The sequence below is a fragment of the Haliotis cracherodii genome, unplaced genomic scaffold (genome assembly GCF_022045235.1).
Source record: "Haliotis cracherodii isolate W230 unplaced genomic scaffold, xgHalCrac1.p SCAF_3, whole genome shotgun sequence".
Classification (NCBI taxonomy): Eukaryota; Metazoa; Mollusca; class Gastropoda; order Lepetellida; family Haliotidae; genus Haliotis; species Haliotis cracherodii.
Genome location: NW_027266286.1, coordinates 53,654,189 through 53,671,687, shown reverse-complemented (window position 1 = coordinate 53,671,687; position 17,499 = coordinate 53,654,189). Strand labels below are relative to the sequence as shown.

The 17,499-nt window shown below is 37.6% G+C and overlaps 1 protein-coding gene across 1 annotated transcript; it reads left to right on the top strand.

Moving 5' to 3' along the window:
- The first annotated feature begins 350 nt into the window (after positions 1-350).
- On the top strand, positions 351-8,785 carry LOC139474292 (excitatory amino acid transporter 1-like). Its single transcript, XM_071257244.1, has 7 exons — positions 351-550; positions 2,842-3,089; positions 3,847-3,973; positions 4,980-5,213; positions 5,842-6,036; positions 6,500-6,634; positions 8,626-8,785. The coding sequence occupies exons 1-7, from the start codon at positions 351-353 to the stop codon at positions 8,783-8,785; spliced, it is 1,299 nt and encodes a 432-aa protein (XP_071113345.1).
- Positions 8,786-17,499: the final 8,714 nt, after the last annotated feature.

Genomic DNA, 17,499 nt, shown 5'->3' with positions numbered 1-17,499 from the left:
GAACGCATGCGCATTTCAATTTGCACAAAACTCACGTGCATCGGGTCATCATGGCCTTTGCCGTGATGCTTTTTGGAGATCGGTTTTATTGTCATCTGCTTTGGGTTTTTTACCATAAAATTTCATATTTCCGGACAGAGATATGTTAAATTTTAGAATTTTTTTACAAAACTTACCGAGATAATTAAATGACAACTTTTCATGCAGTGTTACTTGGGGTGACATTTCTTTTGCTGTTCAGTATAGTTTAGCGATACAGGGGAAGTGAATTTCGAAATGTAGTGTACTCTTAAAACCAATTTGGATTATTCCCTTAAGAGTGATTATATGTTTGAACAGGAATTGCTAACATGGACAGCAGGTCATCAGGAAAGATGGGTCTGTTCACTATCGCCTACTATGTTTCCACAACCGTCATAGCCATCTGTGTTGGCTTTGCCCTGGTGTTCATTATCAATCCAGGACTACATGGTACAGTGACGTCATCTGACACGCAGTCTCAGGATTTCCATGCTCCTTCGACACTTGACATGTTTCTTGATCTCATCAAGTAAGTGATGACGGTTACAGAAATACGTTGTTTAATTTTACCTTGTTTTCGATTGACAACCCTTATGTTTCCTTGACTTTCACCCACAAGAGATCGTTGACAATTACTTCAAACTGTTGCTGCCCTACAAGAAAAAAATACCTTATGCAAAATTGCCAATGTGTTCATTGTCTAATATTGATCATTCTGTTCATTCCTCGGCTATTGACTTGCCTCTACGTGTTTTTGTGACGAGTGCCACCAGTGGGGAAGGATACGCTATTTTGGTCATCATCAGTGATTCCTAAACACACCCCAATGATAATCGTACAATGGAAACAACTAACAACTGTAGGGACGTCCGTTTATGTAATGTCTTAATGTGTGCACCGCAGTATCATTTCATTCTTGGCTAAACCTTGTGCCAATGATCTTCAGTCATCCATTCATATGGTTTTAAATTTAAATTTCATTAGCATTTTTCAAAACCTTTAGAAAACCGAAATGTGGGGACTCAGAAATATCGATGCTATTTAAAGATTTGTATCATCCAAAACTGGCTCCCACAGGAGATATCGCTTTTCATTATATACTTCAGTGTGAGTTTACTGAAGTTGAGAAAAGTGATAATTTCATTGCGGTGAACATAACACTTGATATTTCACTGCAGTGAACATAACACGTTGACAGAACTATGTTGGCCTACACGAGACAGCTCGTACACAAACTGTTGATTTACGTCAGTTCAACGTTGACAAGTCATATAATGACAGATGGTCATTTATGTAGTTAATACCGATTCTTACCGTTTGTTTATTTTGTTGAAAATGATTTGTATTAAACTGTGAATTTCGTTTCGCAAAGCGCCATTTTGTTGCTTGAATTGCGTGTATTCTTTCGCTTCGAACAACCGCCTCATTGATATGAAATTTATTTTTTGATGAAGTCGATTTTGTATATAATCATATCCAAATTTATACTAAAGAATTTTAGTGACATCAAATATTTTTGGTTACTTTTTGTTTATATTTTTTAAGATTTAGCAAAGACGGAACTACATTTTTAGTCGTACTTACAGGGGGTGGAAAACCGTCCATATGTGTTATGTAGGGAGAATTTACGCTTGAAGGTTTTACATTTGTAATGAAATAATTTAATCTTCCTTAATATTTACGCCACTCGTGAAAATATCTCCTTTCCCGCCGTCACTCGGTGAGAGAAACATGATATTTCACTAGACACATGAAATATCCTCTATGTATCTACATTGTTGATATCGCTGCAATGAAATTGCATCACAATGCTTTGCAGATCATTGGTTACATGACGTCACAATCAAATGACATCACTGATGGCTCTGCTACAGAAGCTGTTAGCAGTAACGTTTTACACTTAGGACACTGCAGACATCTAAAATGCCATTAAAATAGTTAGCTGTCACGATCTCCTTATTGAATCAGGAAGACACTGCAGCATTCAAGTGAGTTTTATTAATATAGAAGATAAATATCCCTTTTTTACTTGTTTGTCCATTATGTTGACATTAGAAACCAATCCATTAATGATTATTACTTCAAGGACCCTCACTTGTATAACTGTTACTTACCAATGAAGACTAAAAATACTTTCACAATAAAAGGATTGTCAATGTTCATTTTTCATGCCACGAATCTTATAAAACAGGCAGCTGCTCAACGACTTGATGTACTTTACAAATTATCATGGCTATTGATATATATTCTATTGTATAAATGTATTGTATAAATGTAGGAATAAACACTATGTATTTAGCTCGCCAAGGCTCGCTAAATACAATGTTTATTCCTAATGCAGGATATTTACCATCCCTAAACACACTCGCGTGATAACCTCTATGTACCATGGTAAATAATATATGATAATATAACATTGTTTTGGATTTGTCTGCATCTCCCATACTGTTGGAGAAAATACCTTCCTCAGAAATCTATTAATAACGCTGCCGGATATGTTCTTTCAAACTTGAAACTGTTACAGTATACAACAAGAAAGTTCAAGCTATAGTTTATGTAAATATTTTTTTATGATATAAATGGGAAATAAATAGAGAAACATTTTAATATGGTCTAGGACTGGTCTGTTAAGGTTACAGGTGATCGAGGGGGAGATGGTTTAACATCGCATTGTCGTTTTTATCTGTCATCGATGCTATTCATAATTATAATATGCATATGGTGATCTATAACTGCATTATCTATAATTATTATAGATGGTATTTTTATGACTGTGACGTACATCATTCCCTCACTCGCTGTGGTCCTTTGTTCTTTCAGAAATCTGTTTCCAGACAATATCGTGAGTGCTGCAATTCAAAGTACATACACGCTATATGTCAAGGAAGAGTTTAACGATGTCAAGAGGGAATCTCCCGATGAATCCATGCACCAGAATTTAACAAACACGTCCTACAGGGAGAGTAACTCAACACCTCTGATAGAACCTGATGGGGAAAATACTACAGACCAAACTATGTCGATTTGGACAGCCAAAACCGTCAACAAACCAGGGCTCAATGTTCTTGGTATGTAAACGCTGTGTTTATTGATAACATATTTTGTGTTCTGCATAAGTTATAAGCTGCGATTGTAAGTTTCTCAGAAAAACAACAAACAACTAGGGACGTCCGTTTCTTCAATTTCATAATATGTGTACTGCATTATTTACTTTTTGGGGAACACATGGTGTCAAGGAATTTCAATGATCAGTTCATATGGTTTAACATTTCATCGTTGTTTGTCCTTTTTGGCCCAATGGAATCTGATAGATAATCAGGACTGATTATTCTCTGGCATAAAATTGTTTATAAATTGTATCTTCAGGTTTGGAATAAAAAATAAGCGTTCGTGCTACAATATGATTGATTAAGAAATGATGTTAAATGGGATTTGATTTCTTGACTTTACACAGTGTCTGGACATAGATTTCTTTCTAAGATTGAAATTTGTAAAACCTGGCAGTCAACGTAGCAGCATGAACACAGATTTCAGTGTATATTCAGTTTGATTATTGGTTTCTGCGCTTCCGTGTATTCCTACTAAGCAGACGATCCGTTTGCTTGGGAAACATCACGTCAAGCACTCGATGTCACATTGCATTGGAAAGGACTTATAGGACTTTCTACGGCTAGGTACTGATTACTTTTAACTTTTTATGTCATTTAGTATCGAATATTTATTATTAAAGCCACAAAACCCTTTCCTTAACACACTACGACTACCGAGAGCATTCATACAGCAGCTGCAAATCTGCAGGAAAAATATTTTGTGAATATTTTACAGGGATGTTGATGTATTGTGCAGTATTTGGAGTGATGCTTGGGAAATTGGGACATAAAGGTCGAATCGTCTTCAAGTTCTTTGAGGAACTGAATGAGATCACGATGGGCATGGTGCACATTGTTATGTGGTAAGTCTTCCAGGACATTTAGCTGCAGTTTCATTCACTGATGGGTGCAGTATGTTTAAAACAACAAGTTCTTTTAAACAGGTTTTCTACAAATCAGGATTTGGTCGAAAACTACGATAAACCTCTCACGCATAGTTCATGAATACATTAACAGTGATCATCAGCGCATGCGTGAGAACATACATTGTTGCAGCAATCTTTCATACTGGAGCAATGTGGGAAACGCGAACTAACGCTTCAAACAATGAATCCCCCATTGGCATATTGTGTGAAGCCCATTTCTAGGGTCCCCTATAATGATATTGCTCACTCACTCACTCACTCACTCACTCACTCACAAAATGCTCAATGACTGTCATTGGTAATGTCTTAAGTGACATAGGTGACGAAACTACTTTTTTTTACACCATTGAGTGATTAATATTGAGAGAGAGTCATTAATAGCGTAGCAAATATACTGTTCATTCACCCTGACAAAGACATATGAATGAGTGAATGGATAACGAAGAGTTGAACACTACTATAGCTATGTAACAGCATGTCAGTTTCATGTGGGGAGGTCCGGTTCGCCCGGATTATGTTTCTAGGTTTGTCAACACCATACCCGTGCTCGTGGGTTTCACCAAAGAGGTAAACGTCTGAGACCTGCATCACTTCGGGCTTTCCTCCCACATTAAGCTGACACGCCGCGATTTAACTGGAATACTGTTAAAAGCGGCGTTTAACCTCACTCACTCACTCATATGGGGAGGAAAGTCAGAAGTGATGCAGGGCTAAGACGTTTACTACCTTGCAGAAGTATGGTGCTTTCAAACATAATCGGATGACTCTGGGAATCTAACAACGAGCACAGCATTCTTGTGGCGCCAAACACGACTGGTCCACCATTGCAACCTGAATAATATAAGAGTATATAAGCTACCAAGGCAGGAACATTTTACTTATTTGAAATGTTTTCAACATGTCATACATTTAAACGACCAGGTAACACCATGTGTTGTTCTAGGTTCTCGCCCATTGGCGTCCTGTCCCTCATCACTGGAAAGATCCTGAGTGTGTCCGACCTCGCTGGGATGGTTCATCACCTCGGGATGTTCTTTGCCACATGCATCACCGGTCTCTTCGTGCAGACTGTTGTGATTATACCGCTGATATACCTCATCCTGACACGGAAGAACCCTTTCATGGTGTCAATGGGAATAGTGCATGCTCTTGTGACAGCACTTGGTACAAATTCTAGGTCCGTCATTGTAATTATTGCTAACTAATAATTGCTATATGTGATGCTATCCTACGCGCAGTTTAGAATATTGCCATTTGTAGATGAGGTGACAATAAAAGTATCCAAGCAGTAAATGTTTCAGGGAAGTGTTCTCAGAGTGGCTCTGGTTATTCCAGTAATTCATTGTAGCCAGCCAGGGGTAGGGGTTCGGGGTTCGAATATAGGTCCCCAACAGCATATCCTTGTCTGACGTTGCGACTATGTTGATCGGATGCTCAGGCTCAGTGTTTTGGCTTGAGGCCATGTCATCGTATCCTACATGTTCACGATGTCTATCACTGGATGGTCTACAGATCGCCTTAATGTAACTGAAATATTGCGGAGTATGCCGTTAAGCAACAAACAAACCAATATCGTTCTTTCAAGAATTATGTACAAAAGGGTCCATCGGGTTCATTGCGTAAGCTCCTTTGAACTACAATTAACCCACGTCGTTTAGAGAATGGCGTTACCATACATTTTGTTCTTTATCCGTAAATGATAGGTCGGAAACTTCTCGGAAACCACAATGTATATGAAATACTACATGATGAAATTTCATTCAATTTACAGTGAATGTTATCAATGCATGAATTTTGTTTTCCAGCGCTGCAACACTTCCAGTTACCATTGAATGTTGTGAGAAGAACCTTAAGATAGACAGGACCATCAGTCGGTTTGTGCTGCCCATCGGTGCTACTATCAATATGGATGGAGCTGCCATCGTTCAAGTCGTGACTCCAGTTTACATAGCTCAGCTCAGCGGAGTGCACCTGTCCATACTTGACGTTATGGCTCTTGGGTAAAATGCGTTTTTATATACACAGTGTAAATAAAAGTTACAAAACATTTTCCATAATCACAAGATATATTTTTTGTTAAAGCTGCTATAAAGTTGGCTTGTGTATGGGAAAAGGTCACACCGTTATAAAATATCACCACTCACATCATAAGTGGTTTCCACAACGGTCACAGCGTTTTTTCACATATTTTTGGCCTTTTTTGGCAGGGAGTGGGTCATGGTGTTTTATGTAAATATAGTAATTGATGTATTTATGGTTTTATTCTTTTTTATTTACAGAAACAGAAAGTATGATTGATCAAAGGTGGCATTGGATATTTGATTCCCTATAGGAGTTGAAAGTAACATCTTGTCGGCTAGTAAAAATCAGCATGAAAATGAAAAGATAAAAGTGGACAGTTAACAGTATTGAATCAAAGTTAAATTCATATTGCTGGGAACATTATTACCATTATTATTCCAGTCTGACGGCCACGCTTGCTAGTATTGGGACTGCTGGTATCCCTAATGCTGCCATAGTTACCATCATGGCGTTTCTAACCTCTATGGGACTGCCAACAAATGAACTCTACATAATTTTGGCTATGGATTGGTTTCTGTGAGTATTTTCAGCGCAAAATTACATACCTATTGTCACACTGTTACATTGTGTTATCCATTAGATTGTGTCATGTCTTCATGTTCTACCAGACTTTATGGCATTTATCGAACTTATATGTATCTGTGTGTGTTCCCTTTGGTAAGTAAAAAAATATGTAAACTTGATGGACACATATAGGTATCTCCCTTCGACAAATAATAATTTATAATGCACACGTACGGTACTCATATGGTAGTTGGATTCTATGATCATCAACTAAGGCCAACTAGAACCATCGATGACTTATGCATGCCTACATGTACATGCTCATTAATCAGTTTCCCGATTCCACCAACCTTAAAAGAAATAAGAATAGACAATAGATTGTACTTTGTTAAACGACGAACACAGTTTGGTCAAAATTCATTTAACCTTTCAGAACCTTTCGACGTACAAAACAATAATCTGAAATATCTTTTTTCTAAATATTCCATACCTACAAACCATCATTTTTTTCACACACATAATATAAATACATAAACCAATAATTATTCATATGGGCTAATGTGTCTTGTGGACAGTGACAATAGCTACATTCATGTGTTTCAGTCTTGTGGACAGTGACAATAGCTACATTCTGGTGTTTCAGTCTTGTGGACAGTGACAATAGCTACATTCTGGTGTTTCAGTCTTGTGGACAGTGACAACAGCTACATACTGGCATTTCAGTCTTGTGGACAGTGACAACAGCTACATTCTGGTGTTTCAGTCTTGTGGACAGTGACAACAGCTACATTCAGGTGTTTCAGTCTTGTGGACAGTGACAATAGCTACATTCTGGTGTTTCAGTCGTGTGGATAGTGACAATAGCTACATTCTGGTGTTTCAGTCTTGTGGACAGTGACAACAGCTACATACTGGCATTTCAGTCTTGTGGACAGTGACAACAGCTACATTCTGGTGTTTCAGTCTTGTGGACAGTGACAACAGCTACATTCTGGTGTTTCAGTCTTGTGGACAGTGACAACAGCTACATTCTGGTGTTTCAGTCTTGTGGACAGTGACAACAGCTACATTCAGGTGTTTCAGTCTTGTGGACAGTGACAACAGCTACATTCTGGTGTTTCAGTCTTGTGGACAGTGACAATAGCTACATTCTGGTGTTTCAGTCTTATGGACAGTGACAACAGCTACATTCAGGTGTTTCAGTCTTGTGGACAGTGACAACAGCTACATTCTGGTGTTTCAGTCGTGTGGACAGTGACAATAGCTACATTCTGGTGTTTCAGTCTTGTGGACAGTGACAACAGCTACATTCTGGTGTTTCAGTCTTGTGGACAGTGACAATAGCTACATTCTGGTGTTTCAGTCTTGTGGACAGTGACAACAGCTACATTCTGGTGTTTCAGTCTTGTGGACAGTGACAACAGCTACATTCTGGTGTTTCAGTCTTGTGGACAGTGACAATAGCTACATTCTGGTGTTTCAGTCTTGTGGACAGTGACAACAGCTACATTCTGGTGTTTCAGTCTTGTGGACAGTGACAATAGCTACATGCTGGTGTTTCAGTCTTGTGGACAGTGACAACAGCTACATTCTGGTGTTTCAGTCTTGTGGACAGTGACAACAGCTACATTCTGGTGTTTCAGTCTTGTGGACAGTGACAACAGCTACATTCAGGTGTTTCAGTCTTGTGGACAGTGACAACAGCTACATTCTGGTGTTTCAGTCTTGTGGACAGTGACAACGGCTACATTCTGGTGTTTCAGTCTTGTGGACAGTGACAACAGCTACATTCTGGTGTTTCAGTCTTATGGACAGTGACAATAGTTACATTCTGGTGTTTCAGTCTTGTGGACAGTGACAATAGCTACATTCTGGTGTTTCAGTCTTGTGGACAGTGACAATAGCTACATTCCGGTGTTTCAGTCTTGTGGACAGTGACAATAGCTACATTCTGGTGTTTCAGTCTTGTGGACAGTGACAATAGCTATATTCTTGTGTTCCAGGGGGCGACTGAGAACTATAACTAATGTGAATGGAGACTGCATGGCCGCCGCGCTTCTCCAGCACTTCTTCTATCAAGATGGCAACAGTGGTTCGGCACCAGAGAATAACCCACTCCCTGAAGACGAGAGAGAAATAGAGGAAGATCAATCATTTGTATAGAGTCTTGTCTAAGTGTAAGTTTCACTATCCTTTTGAAGTCGTTTCACCCATAAAGTTATATTGCCGATGAAGGACGAGAAGCGTAAGTCTGCACTTTCTATCTCGTGGCGAGGTTAAGACAACAGTCATCATCAAACCATCAATAATTTCACGCCATAAGTTAATAGCAGTGACACCTCATATTATTTTGATTGGTCAATCGTTATGAGCCAACGTTATGAACCACTCAGCTCCTTGTCATCACCTCGAAAATATGACAGATATTTAATCTGTTAATCATTCCTGTTTCAAATCAGGCAAGTCTACTCTGTTAACAGAATAAACATCACCTAAACACAACATACCAATATTCTAAACATGTTAAGATTTAATGATAATAAACATAGATCCTAAGCATGTTTAAACCCTAAAATTTGGTAAGAAACAATAATCACAAACAATAGGGAAACTGTGTTACATATGAGGATATAGCATATTATATAAAAACTCAAGTATAAACAATATCTATCGGCACATATAATGGGAGTAGGATGGTTAAGTGACACATTTGCTTTTCATGGTTGTTCTCGTGTTTTCACGAATAACAATACAAGGAAGTGAGAAAGCACACTATATTGATGGTGATATCACTGTGACATATGCCTTGGCAGTCCGGGTAAAAAAAAGTCATGCCTCACGCTTGCCGTAAATTGGAGTTCGGGATTTTCAGTCCCTGTGACTTGGCTCAGTGTGTCATGTTATCCTGATGGTGTGGTGAGCTGAAAGAGCTGAAAGAAGCACGTGCACGTGTGCATACTAGATCTCATGTCATTACGGCAACTGTGCACCATTTAAACAGTTTTTTTATGTTTTAGGCATAACTCATAAACAATGTCTGATGCGGAGTTTGCCTATAATTATATATCTCTGTTGCAGTGTATGTTTCGTGTGCATTCCAATAGTGAAGGATGGAGCGTGGCCAACATTGTTACTGAAAGTGACAAAACACTTTCCATATTCATAAGAATCGTCCATTGAATGGTTGTACGATTCTATGTTATCTACGTTCTTTAACCTCCTCTGTGTGCAACCCAAATAATACTTGGTCATCCTGCTGTACATGTATATTGGAATATTCTATTTGTACTAATGTACCACCGATGGTTGTTTTATTTGCTTAATAAACTTGTTTGTATGTAGATGAGTGCAAAGGTCAGGTAATTATGGTAATAATACACTTCGATATTGATATATCATAGAGCATGACTGTGTGTATGAATCACAATCGAGTTGAGCTTATCCTGCCTCACCGCTGGCCCCCGTAACAAAGACATACAAAGGCATGTAAATTTTTCACCTGAAAAACTTACTGGAATAGACGAAACGAACCAAAACAGGGACCGCACCGGACATCATTCCGCCCACCGACGCGCCCAAAACAAGAAACATTGCATCAGACAGCATTGTTGTCTATTATGCATCAACTTTTAAAATGTCCTCCCCATACTTTTTTAAAGCTTTACCTTATTTCACACGGTGGAAATGAAACATTTCCCATAAACTTCGAGGTCTAGAAATTCAAAACTAAATTGTACAATTTGCGCAGGTTTACACTATATACGGCTTTTCCATTGGACCTATACGTTTGAAATACTTTTAGAAATACAAGCCGTGAGAATTAGTAGTGTGCCATTTTATTTCATTTTATGACCATTTTGTGACATGAAGACAGGCCGGTCACATGACCGCGAAAATGGCGTTCATGAGCGTATGAACGACACAATTTGACATTCGAACGTTTTTCACGATATTTTATTCTTGAAATGACGTCGCAAGCTCCGACGTTCATACAGTTTGCCCTCACTCTATGAAGGTTCAACTCCCACAAACTGAAACTCAGTTCTTAAGTAAACACGAACATTTTAACTGCTTACCGTTATGAACAACTCAAATATGTTCATAATATTTGTGTGAACTTTTTTCTTATACTTTAACCTTCATAACTTATGAAGGACTATTTTGCAGTTAACAACCACATAAGTATAAACGTGTCCATATTCAGAAGAGTGACAGTATGAAATAGTCTAATCTATATATCAGAAGGTACACTACCTACAATACTCAACACAAATGTACGAGTACGTGAACATCATAGGCCGCCGACCACGTTGGTTGAACTTGCTCCGGCGCTACAAGAGCAGTGGGACAGACTCTCTGAAATCGCCGTTGGGAGACCCAAACGCAGTATGCCTCGTCGAAAGAATGAATCGTGGCGGTATTACACACTACTGATCCAAAAACTTTGAAACTTTGAAATTTCCCATCTTAACTCTATCGTCTTGTTATACTTCACTGCTGCTTGTAATGTGCTGCTCCCAATTTGTTCATTATTAGCGTACATCTATAACTAGAAACTCACATCTCTTACAATTTTTAGAATTTATCCGGGTATCAACTATTTTCTTGAAGAGTACATCATACATGCATCCTCCAATCCACGGCGTACATGTATAGCACAGTAAACGAGCTACATGTACTATTTAATATTAATATCAAGCTGATTCATGCCACGATTGTGAAAAGAACTATTTATTAATCTTTGCTTAGATTGATAAAAAAAACACATTTTCATTACCAACTTCTTTCGAAGAATAGGAGCAATCTTCCCATTATGTGTTTGTTTCGCCTCAAAAGAGATAAAACAGAAATTATGGCTTTTAAAGCTAACCTAGCTTGCAAGTGTTTTACATGCTATTGACCAATTTAACCATGATGAAAACGTTGTGCCAAGATATTTATAATAAGTACTGGTTTCAATAATCTTATTCTTATGAGTCCATTTTTGACATTTCTTAACAATACCACCATTTATTAAAGAATACCTAAACATATGTAGATACAATGTGTGAGAACATTACCGCATCGTCAGCATTATATCTTTTATATACTGGGCAACAAATATACCATGATCACAAATTTTCGTACATGACATCAGCTAATTCTTTCATAAAGAAAGTAAACAGTATCGGGCTTAGAATACACCCTTGGCGTACACCAACTCTGTTTTACAGCAGAACACGTGATTCTCAAAATATTAAACATTTTACCTTGGCAACGCTTAGCAAGAAGCAAATACAATAGTATTTTTTCTGTCCACAAAATCACAAGCCTTTCTATAATCAATAAAACAACAGTAGAAATTTCTTTTTGGTTGACATAGATATTTTGCGTGAACATGTTATCAGTTGTATGACACTCAAATATTAATACATTTACATCCATCCATATTATCAGTCAGAACTGTTGTGAATACTTTACCCAGTCCAAAAGTGAGATACCTCTGTAATTTTTTGGCTCATTTTTAATAACAGACTTGATTAGAGGGATACGATTATTCCAGGCATCGGAGTATTTACCATTATCTAGTATTTTATTAAATAGGGAAGTGTATTTCATTCACCTCAACATTTTATTAGAGAGGCAGACTTGATCAACAGCTGTTGAGAGAACAATGAAAGATCAAATCTGTCAAACGTGGCGTAAACCAGATATAATATAAGTATTACCTAGTTTGGAAGGGTAAATTCACTCACCATTTGATTAACATTTTGACAATTAATTAATACCTGCTTGTACATACAGTCTTCCTTAGTACTCAGTCGATATAGTGTAGGGACAATAGGTATAGTGGAGTTATCTGTGACATTTACATTTGAGGTGTTATGTTGAGATAGGTAGCGAGTGAGGTTTAGCTGTCCGACAAGAGGTAAGTGGTCAGATTAATTCCCACACAACACGATAAATCCTATTTCCTGACGTTTGGAATAGTGTTGGTATTAATGCCAAGGCACATATTTCCAAGTATTCCGAATCATTTGGTTCTATTTACATATATACCAAGTTTGGGAATGTTTGGAAATGTCCTAGAAATGCACACATTTACCGCAGTGTCCATACCCATCCATTATCATGGCGGGTGTATTTTGTCATATATGACGGGCGTACATTGTAGTGACACAAAACCAGATTAAAGACATTTACACGTGTGTACATACCATTTGGAATAATATAGACAGTTTACAATTTTAAACGTCAGAAATGAAACATTTTTCTTAAATTTCCAGGCACAGAAATTAATAGGAAATTGTACAATTCAAAATATTGCACGCAGGTGTGGCATTTATGAGGTAATCTTGGCACCTATATGTTTGAAATACCGACAGAAATTCTAGTCGAATACCGAGTTGCAGGTCATGTTATTGCCTTTCGTGATCATATACAGGCATCAATACTCAATCAAACCTTATGAAACCTTGGAAATATATGGACATACACCTAATTTAACCTCTCCGTGTGCTCAGTATCCTTGTAGAGTCACATCTTGTTACGTTTTCCAAAACATGTTCAATACAGTAGCGAGGTATATTTAATTGCAAGTGACCATGAGGAAGTTGCATTTTAAGTATATATCTAGTTTTGAAAAGTACCTTTTGCTACCTAAATGAGAATCATACCCGCTACTAAAATATAGACCATCACCCCATATCCTTCCAATTGAGACTGGAAGATGGAGCAATACTCCTAGAGAACATCTTTTATGTAAATTATGTAACTCACCATGTATTGAGGACCAATTTTCAGTATTTATTTAATGGTGAGACTTTTAGAAACAAAGAATAATATATATCGATAGTGAATACACGTACCTACACTGCCCTAACATTACGAATCTAAAACGAACCTTTAAAACAGTTTGGTAGGTTCAGTATAATTCAGCCTTATTTCATCTTAACATATCAGATTACTCCTACTTATTTTGGGGGTACTATAAACATATATGTACATCAAAATCTATTTTGAGCTATCATACAAACTAGTATCATAAAATATTTATCTATGCTCATAATTCCCTCCATCCCTCATCCGCTTGATCCTACATTAAATGTTCTTCACAAATACCGTAAATCATGAAATAAATCAACAAATGTAGACCACTGGCCTAAAATATGTCATAACAATGATGCGAGTAGCCTTGATTTAGAACTGTAAAAGCTTATCAGCAAACGACAACGCCAAGACTGTGGTCTTAGAATTCCATGATGTAGTATTGGCGGATAGAAATTCGATTGAATAATATCTTTGCTATTTTATAAAGTTAACTTAATTTCAGCTGCTGATCTAACCCCTATGAAATCAAAAGCAGGAAAGCGTATCCATATCTTTAAGGATGAAACATGAAAGAACAACATACTTGAATGGAAATGTGCTTGCCTATGTGACAATGTTACTACAGGGCAGATTATTTACAATTTACAACAATTTACAGCAAAACAGTGTACATATTATTCCTACCCAGATGACTTATAATATTTGCATTATGATTGAACAAAACTTAGATCATTTGTTTAACACACCACTTTTGTACTTTTAACCAGACTGGAATTGTAACACATTTTTCCTTCTGTAACACATTTTTCCTTCTGTAGATAATATCTAGGAAACAAATTAAATCTGTAACCTTTAAAATAGTTACAGTTGAAAGTGCATGGAATTCATCACCAAAGTCACTACTATCACGTATATTATTTTTCTTTCTATTAAGATCAATTTCAACTAGAAGCTAGACATAATGTTCTTAACTGAATTAGTGAGAACCATTGTCTTTTACATAATTTATCAAAATATTAGGGAAGAGAATCTATGTATGTCAACTTCTTTATTATGAGGAACACAACGTTTCGGAGTATACACTTACTCCTTCATCAGGTGAATGATGCTTACTTACTTACTTACTTACTTTGGAGATTTAACGTGCGCTTTCCGACTGATGCGTATTTCGCACACGGGCCCGGCCAGGCCATTTAATGTGTTTCCGAAAGGGGCGAAAGTGGTGTGTGCAACCCAAGAGGGGGCTTTAGGGGTTGCTTATATATGATTTGGGAATTTTGAGATTTGGAATAGGTGCCGATGGGGTTGGGGAGGAGAACTAAGGGAGCTGGGTATGGTGGATGTTAGTTTGTTTATGTAATTTTGATTGGTAGATTATAGTGTTTTTAGATGCGTTTTATTAGTTCCGTTTTGATTAAGAATACGCCTAAGGCCTTGAAGTTTTCTAGTTTATTTTGTGGGGAATGATGCTATGAGGCATAAATCATATATACAGTAAAGTACGGTTATAACGAACTCAAAGGGACTACTAATTTTAGTTCGTTATAACCGTAGTTCGTTATAAGCATATATACAGCATAACTACAGCAAATAGCCGGGACCAAAAAGTTAGTTCGTTATATCCGTCAGATCGTTATAAGCGTGTTCGTTATAACCGTAGTTTACTGTATGTGTATGTAAAGACAGCTAATGTAATAAGATAACAAAAGGTGGAAAGTTATGGACAACTGGAAGCCAGGACTCAATTATTACTGAGTGGTAATGGACAATGGGCAATCGGGAGGCCGGGGTAATTAGCACTGGTAGGTTAAAGAATAGGAATATCAATGGGCAAACGGGGGGCCGGGGTAATTAGCACTGGTAGGTTGAAGAATAGGAATAACAATGGGCAAACGGGGGGCCGGGGTAATTAGCACTGGTAGGTTAAAGAATAGGAATAACAATGGGCAAACGGGAGGCCGGGGTAATTAGCACTGGTAGGTTAAAGAATAGGAATAACAAAGGCAAACGGGGGGCCGGGGTAATTAGCACTGGTAGGTTAAAGAATAGGAATAACAATGGGCAAACGGGGGGCCAGGGTAATTAGCACTGGTAGGTTAAAGAATAGGAATAACAAAGGCAAACGGGGGGCCGGGGTAATTAGCACTGGTAGGTTAAAGAATAGGAATAACAATGGGCAAACGGGGGGCCGGGGTAATTAGCACTGGTAGGTTAAAGAATAGGAATAACAATGGGCAGACGGGAGGCCGGGGTAATTAGCACTGGTAGGTTAAAGAATAGGAATAACAAAGGCAAACGGGGGGCCGGGGTAATTAGCACTGGTAGGTTAAAGAATAGGAATAACAATGGGCAAACGGGGGGCCGGGGTAATTAGCACTGGTAGGTTAAAGAATAGGAATAACAATGGGCAAACGGGAGGCCGGGGTAATTAGCACTGGTAGGTTAAAGAATAGGAATAACAAAGGCAAACGGGGGGCCGGGGTAATTAGCACTGGTAGGTTAAAGAATAGGAATAACAATGGGCAAACGGGGGGCCGGGGTAATTAGCACTGGTAGGTTAAAGAATAGGAATAACAATGGGCAAATTGAAGCCAGCGAGGTAATAGGCATCGACAAAGATCAAAGCAATAAGTCCCAAGCACTAGGCAGATAGGTTCCCTGGTCATGGTTCATGGCTGGTGTCTCCTGATGTCAATGGCTTCTTGTAGTTTTCTTTGTCACCAGTTGCTGTTGGTAGACACGAGTTTATATATTCAATATTCCATACGTTACAGCATTTGATGATTCAAACATTTCAGATGACCATTTGCAAATAGTGATCATATGATATAATTGTGTATAATATGTGTATGACATATAGAGTTTAATCGAGTCTTGATAAAAATAGATTCCATAGACAATAACCATTTATTAGTATTACCTTTAGCACGATTAGCCTCTAATAACAGATTTTGCAATACATATGAGATTTTAGCTCCTTTTCCTGATACGATATGGGCCCAAAACGCCCAGTACAGCATTGGTGAATACGTTTTAATTAACACATAAATATCGTTTAAAGTAAAAGTGCAGCCCCAAATTTCCGAACCATATAACAATATCAAAGCTATTATACTGTCAAATATGTGTGAAGACAATACCTGGGTATGTATAGTGGGATACTGCTTTCATATGTTTACCAAAATAAGTCCATATGTCTTTATCTGTTAGGTATCCACCATTTCTGAAAACACCAATACATGACTTCTCTAGGTTAACTGTTTGGCCCCATTTGTAACAATAGCGTTTTAGCACAGAAAAAGTACACACAAAAGCTTATTTCTGTCAACCTTTTCTTCTTCTTCATCATTAGCATAGCTGTGTTAACTGCTGATATTAAATATTATTTGTGCACATCATCTATTTTGTGTCTGCGATATCGGTATAGTCTGTTTCAGTACAATAAAAACAAGATGTATTTGCGCTGAAGATATTTCTATCATTCTCCTGTTTAAGTAAGTAGTGTTTACAGGAGTTCAAAACAGCAGTTGCAGATGGCGATTGTAAGAAGTTTATCCATTTTAAAGATTTACTAAACCCGATTTGCTGTAACAGCAGTGATGAGTTTAATTCAACTGTCATTGATTATGTGACACGATGATGAATGTACTTATTGTAACGGTTTGGATAATCTGTCAGAACATATTAAAATAAATGAGATTGATAAATCGATCAAGTCACTTTAATGGGCAAGTCCCCGGTAGTGCTGTTATACCACCCGAATTGTTTAATCATGCTAATTTAATTAAACCATATTTTGAAGTATTATTCAAAGCTATATTGGATAGCGGTGGTTTTCCTGATAGTTGGAATGTCGGCATGATTATCCCAACAAAACATTATGATCCAAATAATTACCGTGGCATTTCTATGTTAAATGCAATGGGTAAAATTTTCAAATATATCCTTGAATCCAGAATAAGGGTATGGCAACAGGTACATGAAGTATTACATGAATGTCAAGTAGGTATGACCTATTCTACAATTGATATTAATATATTTCTACCTCAATCTTTATGTCAAAAGTA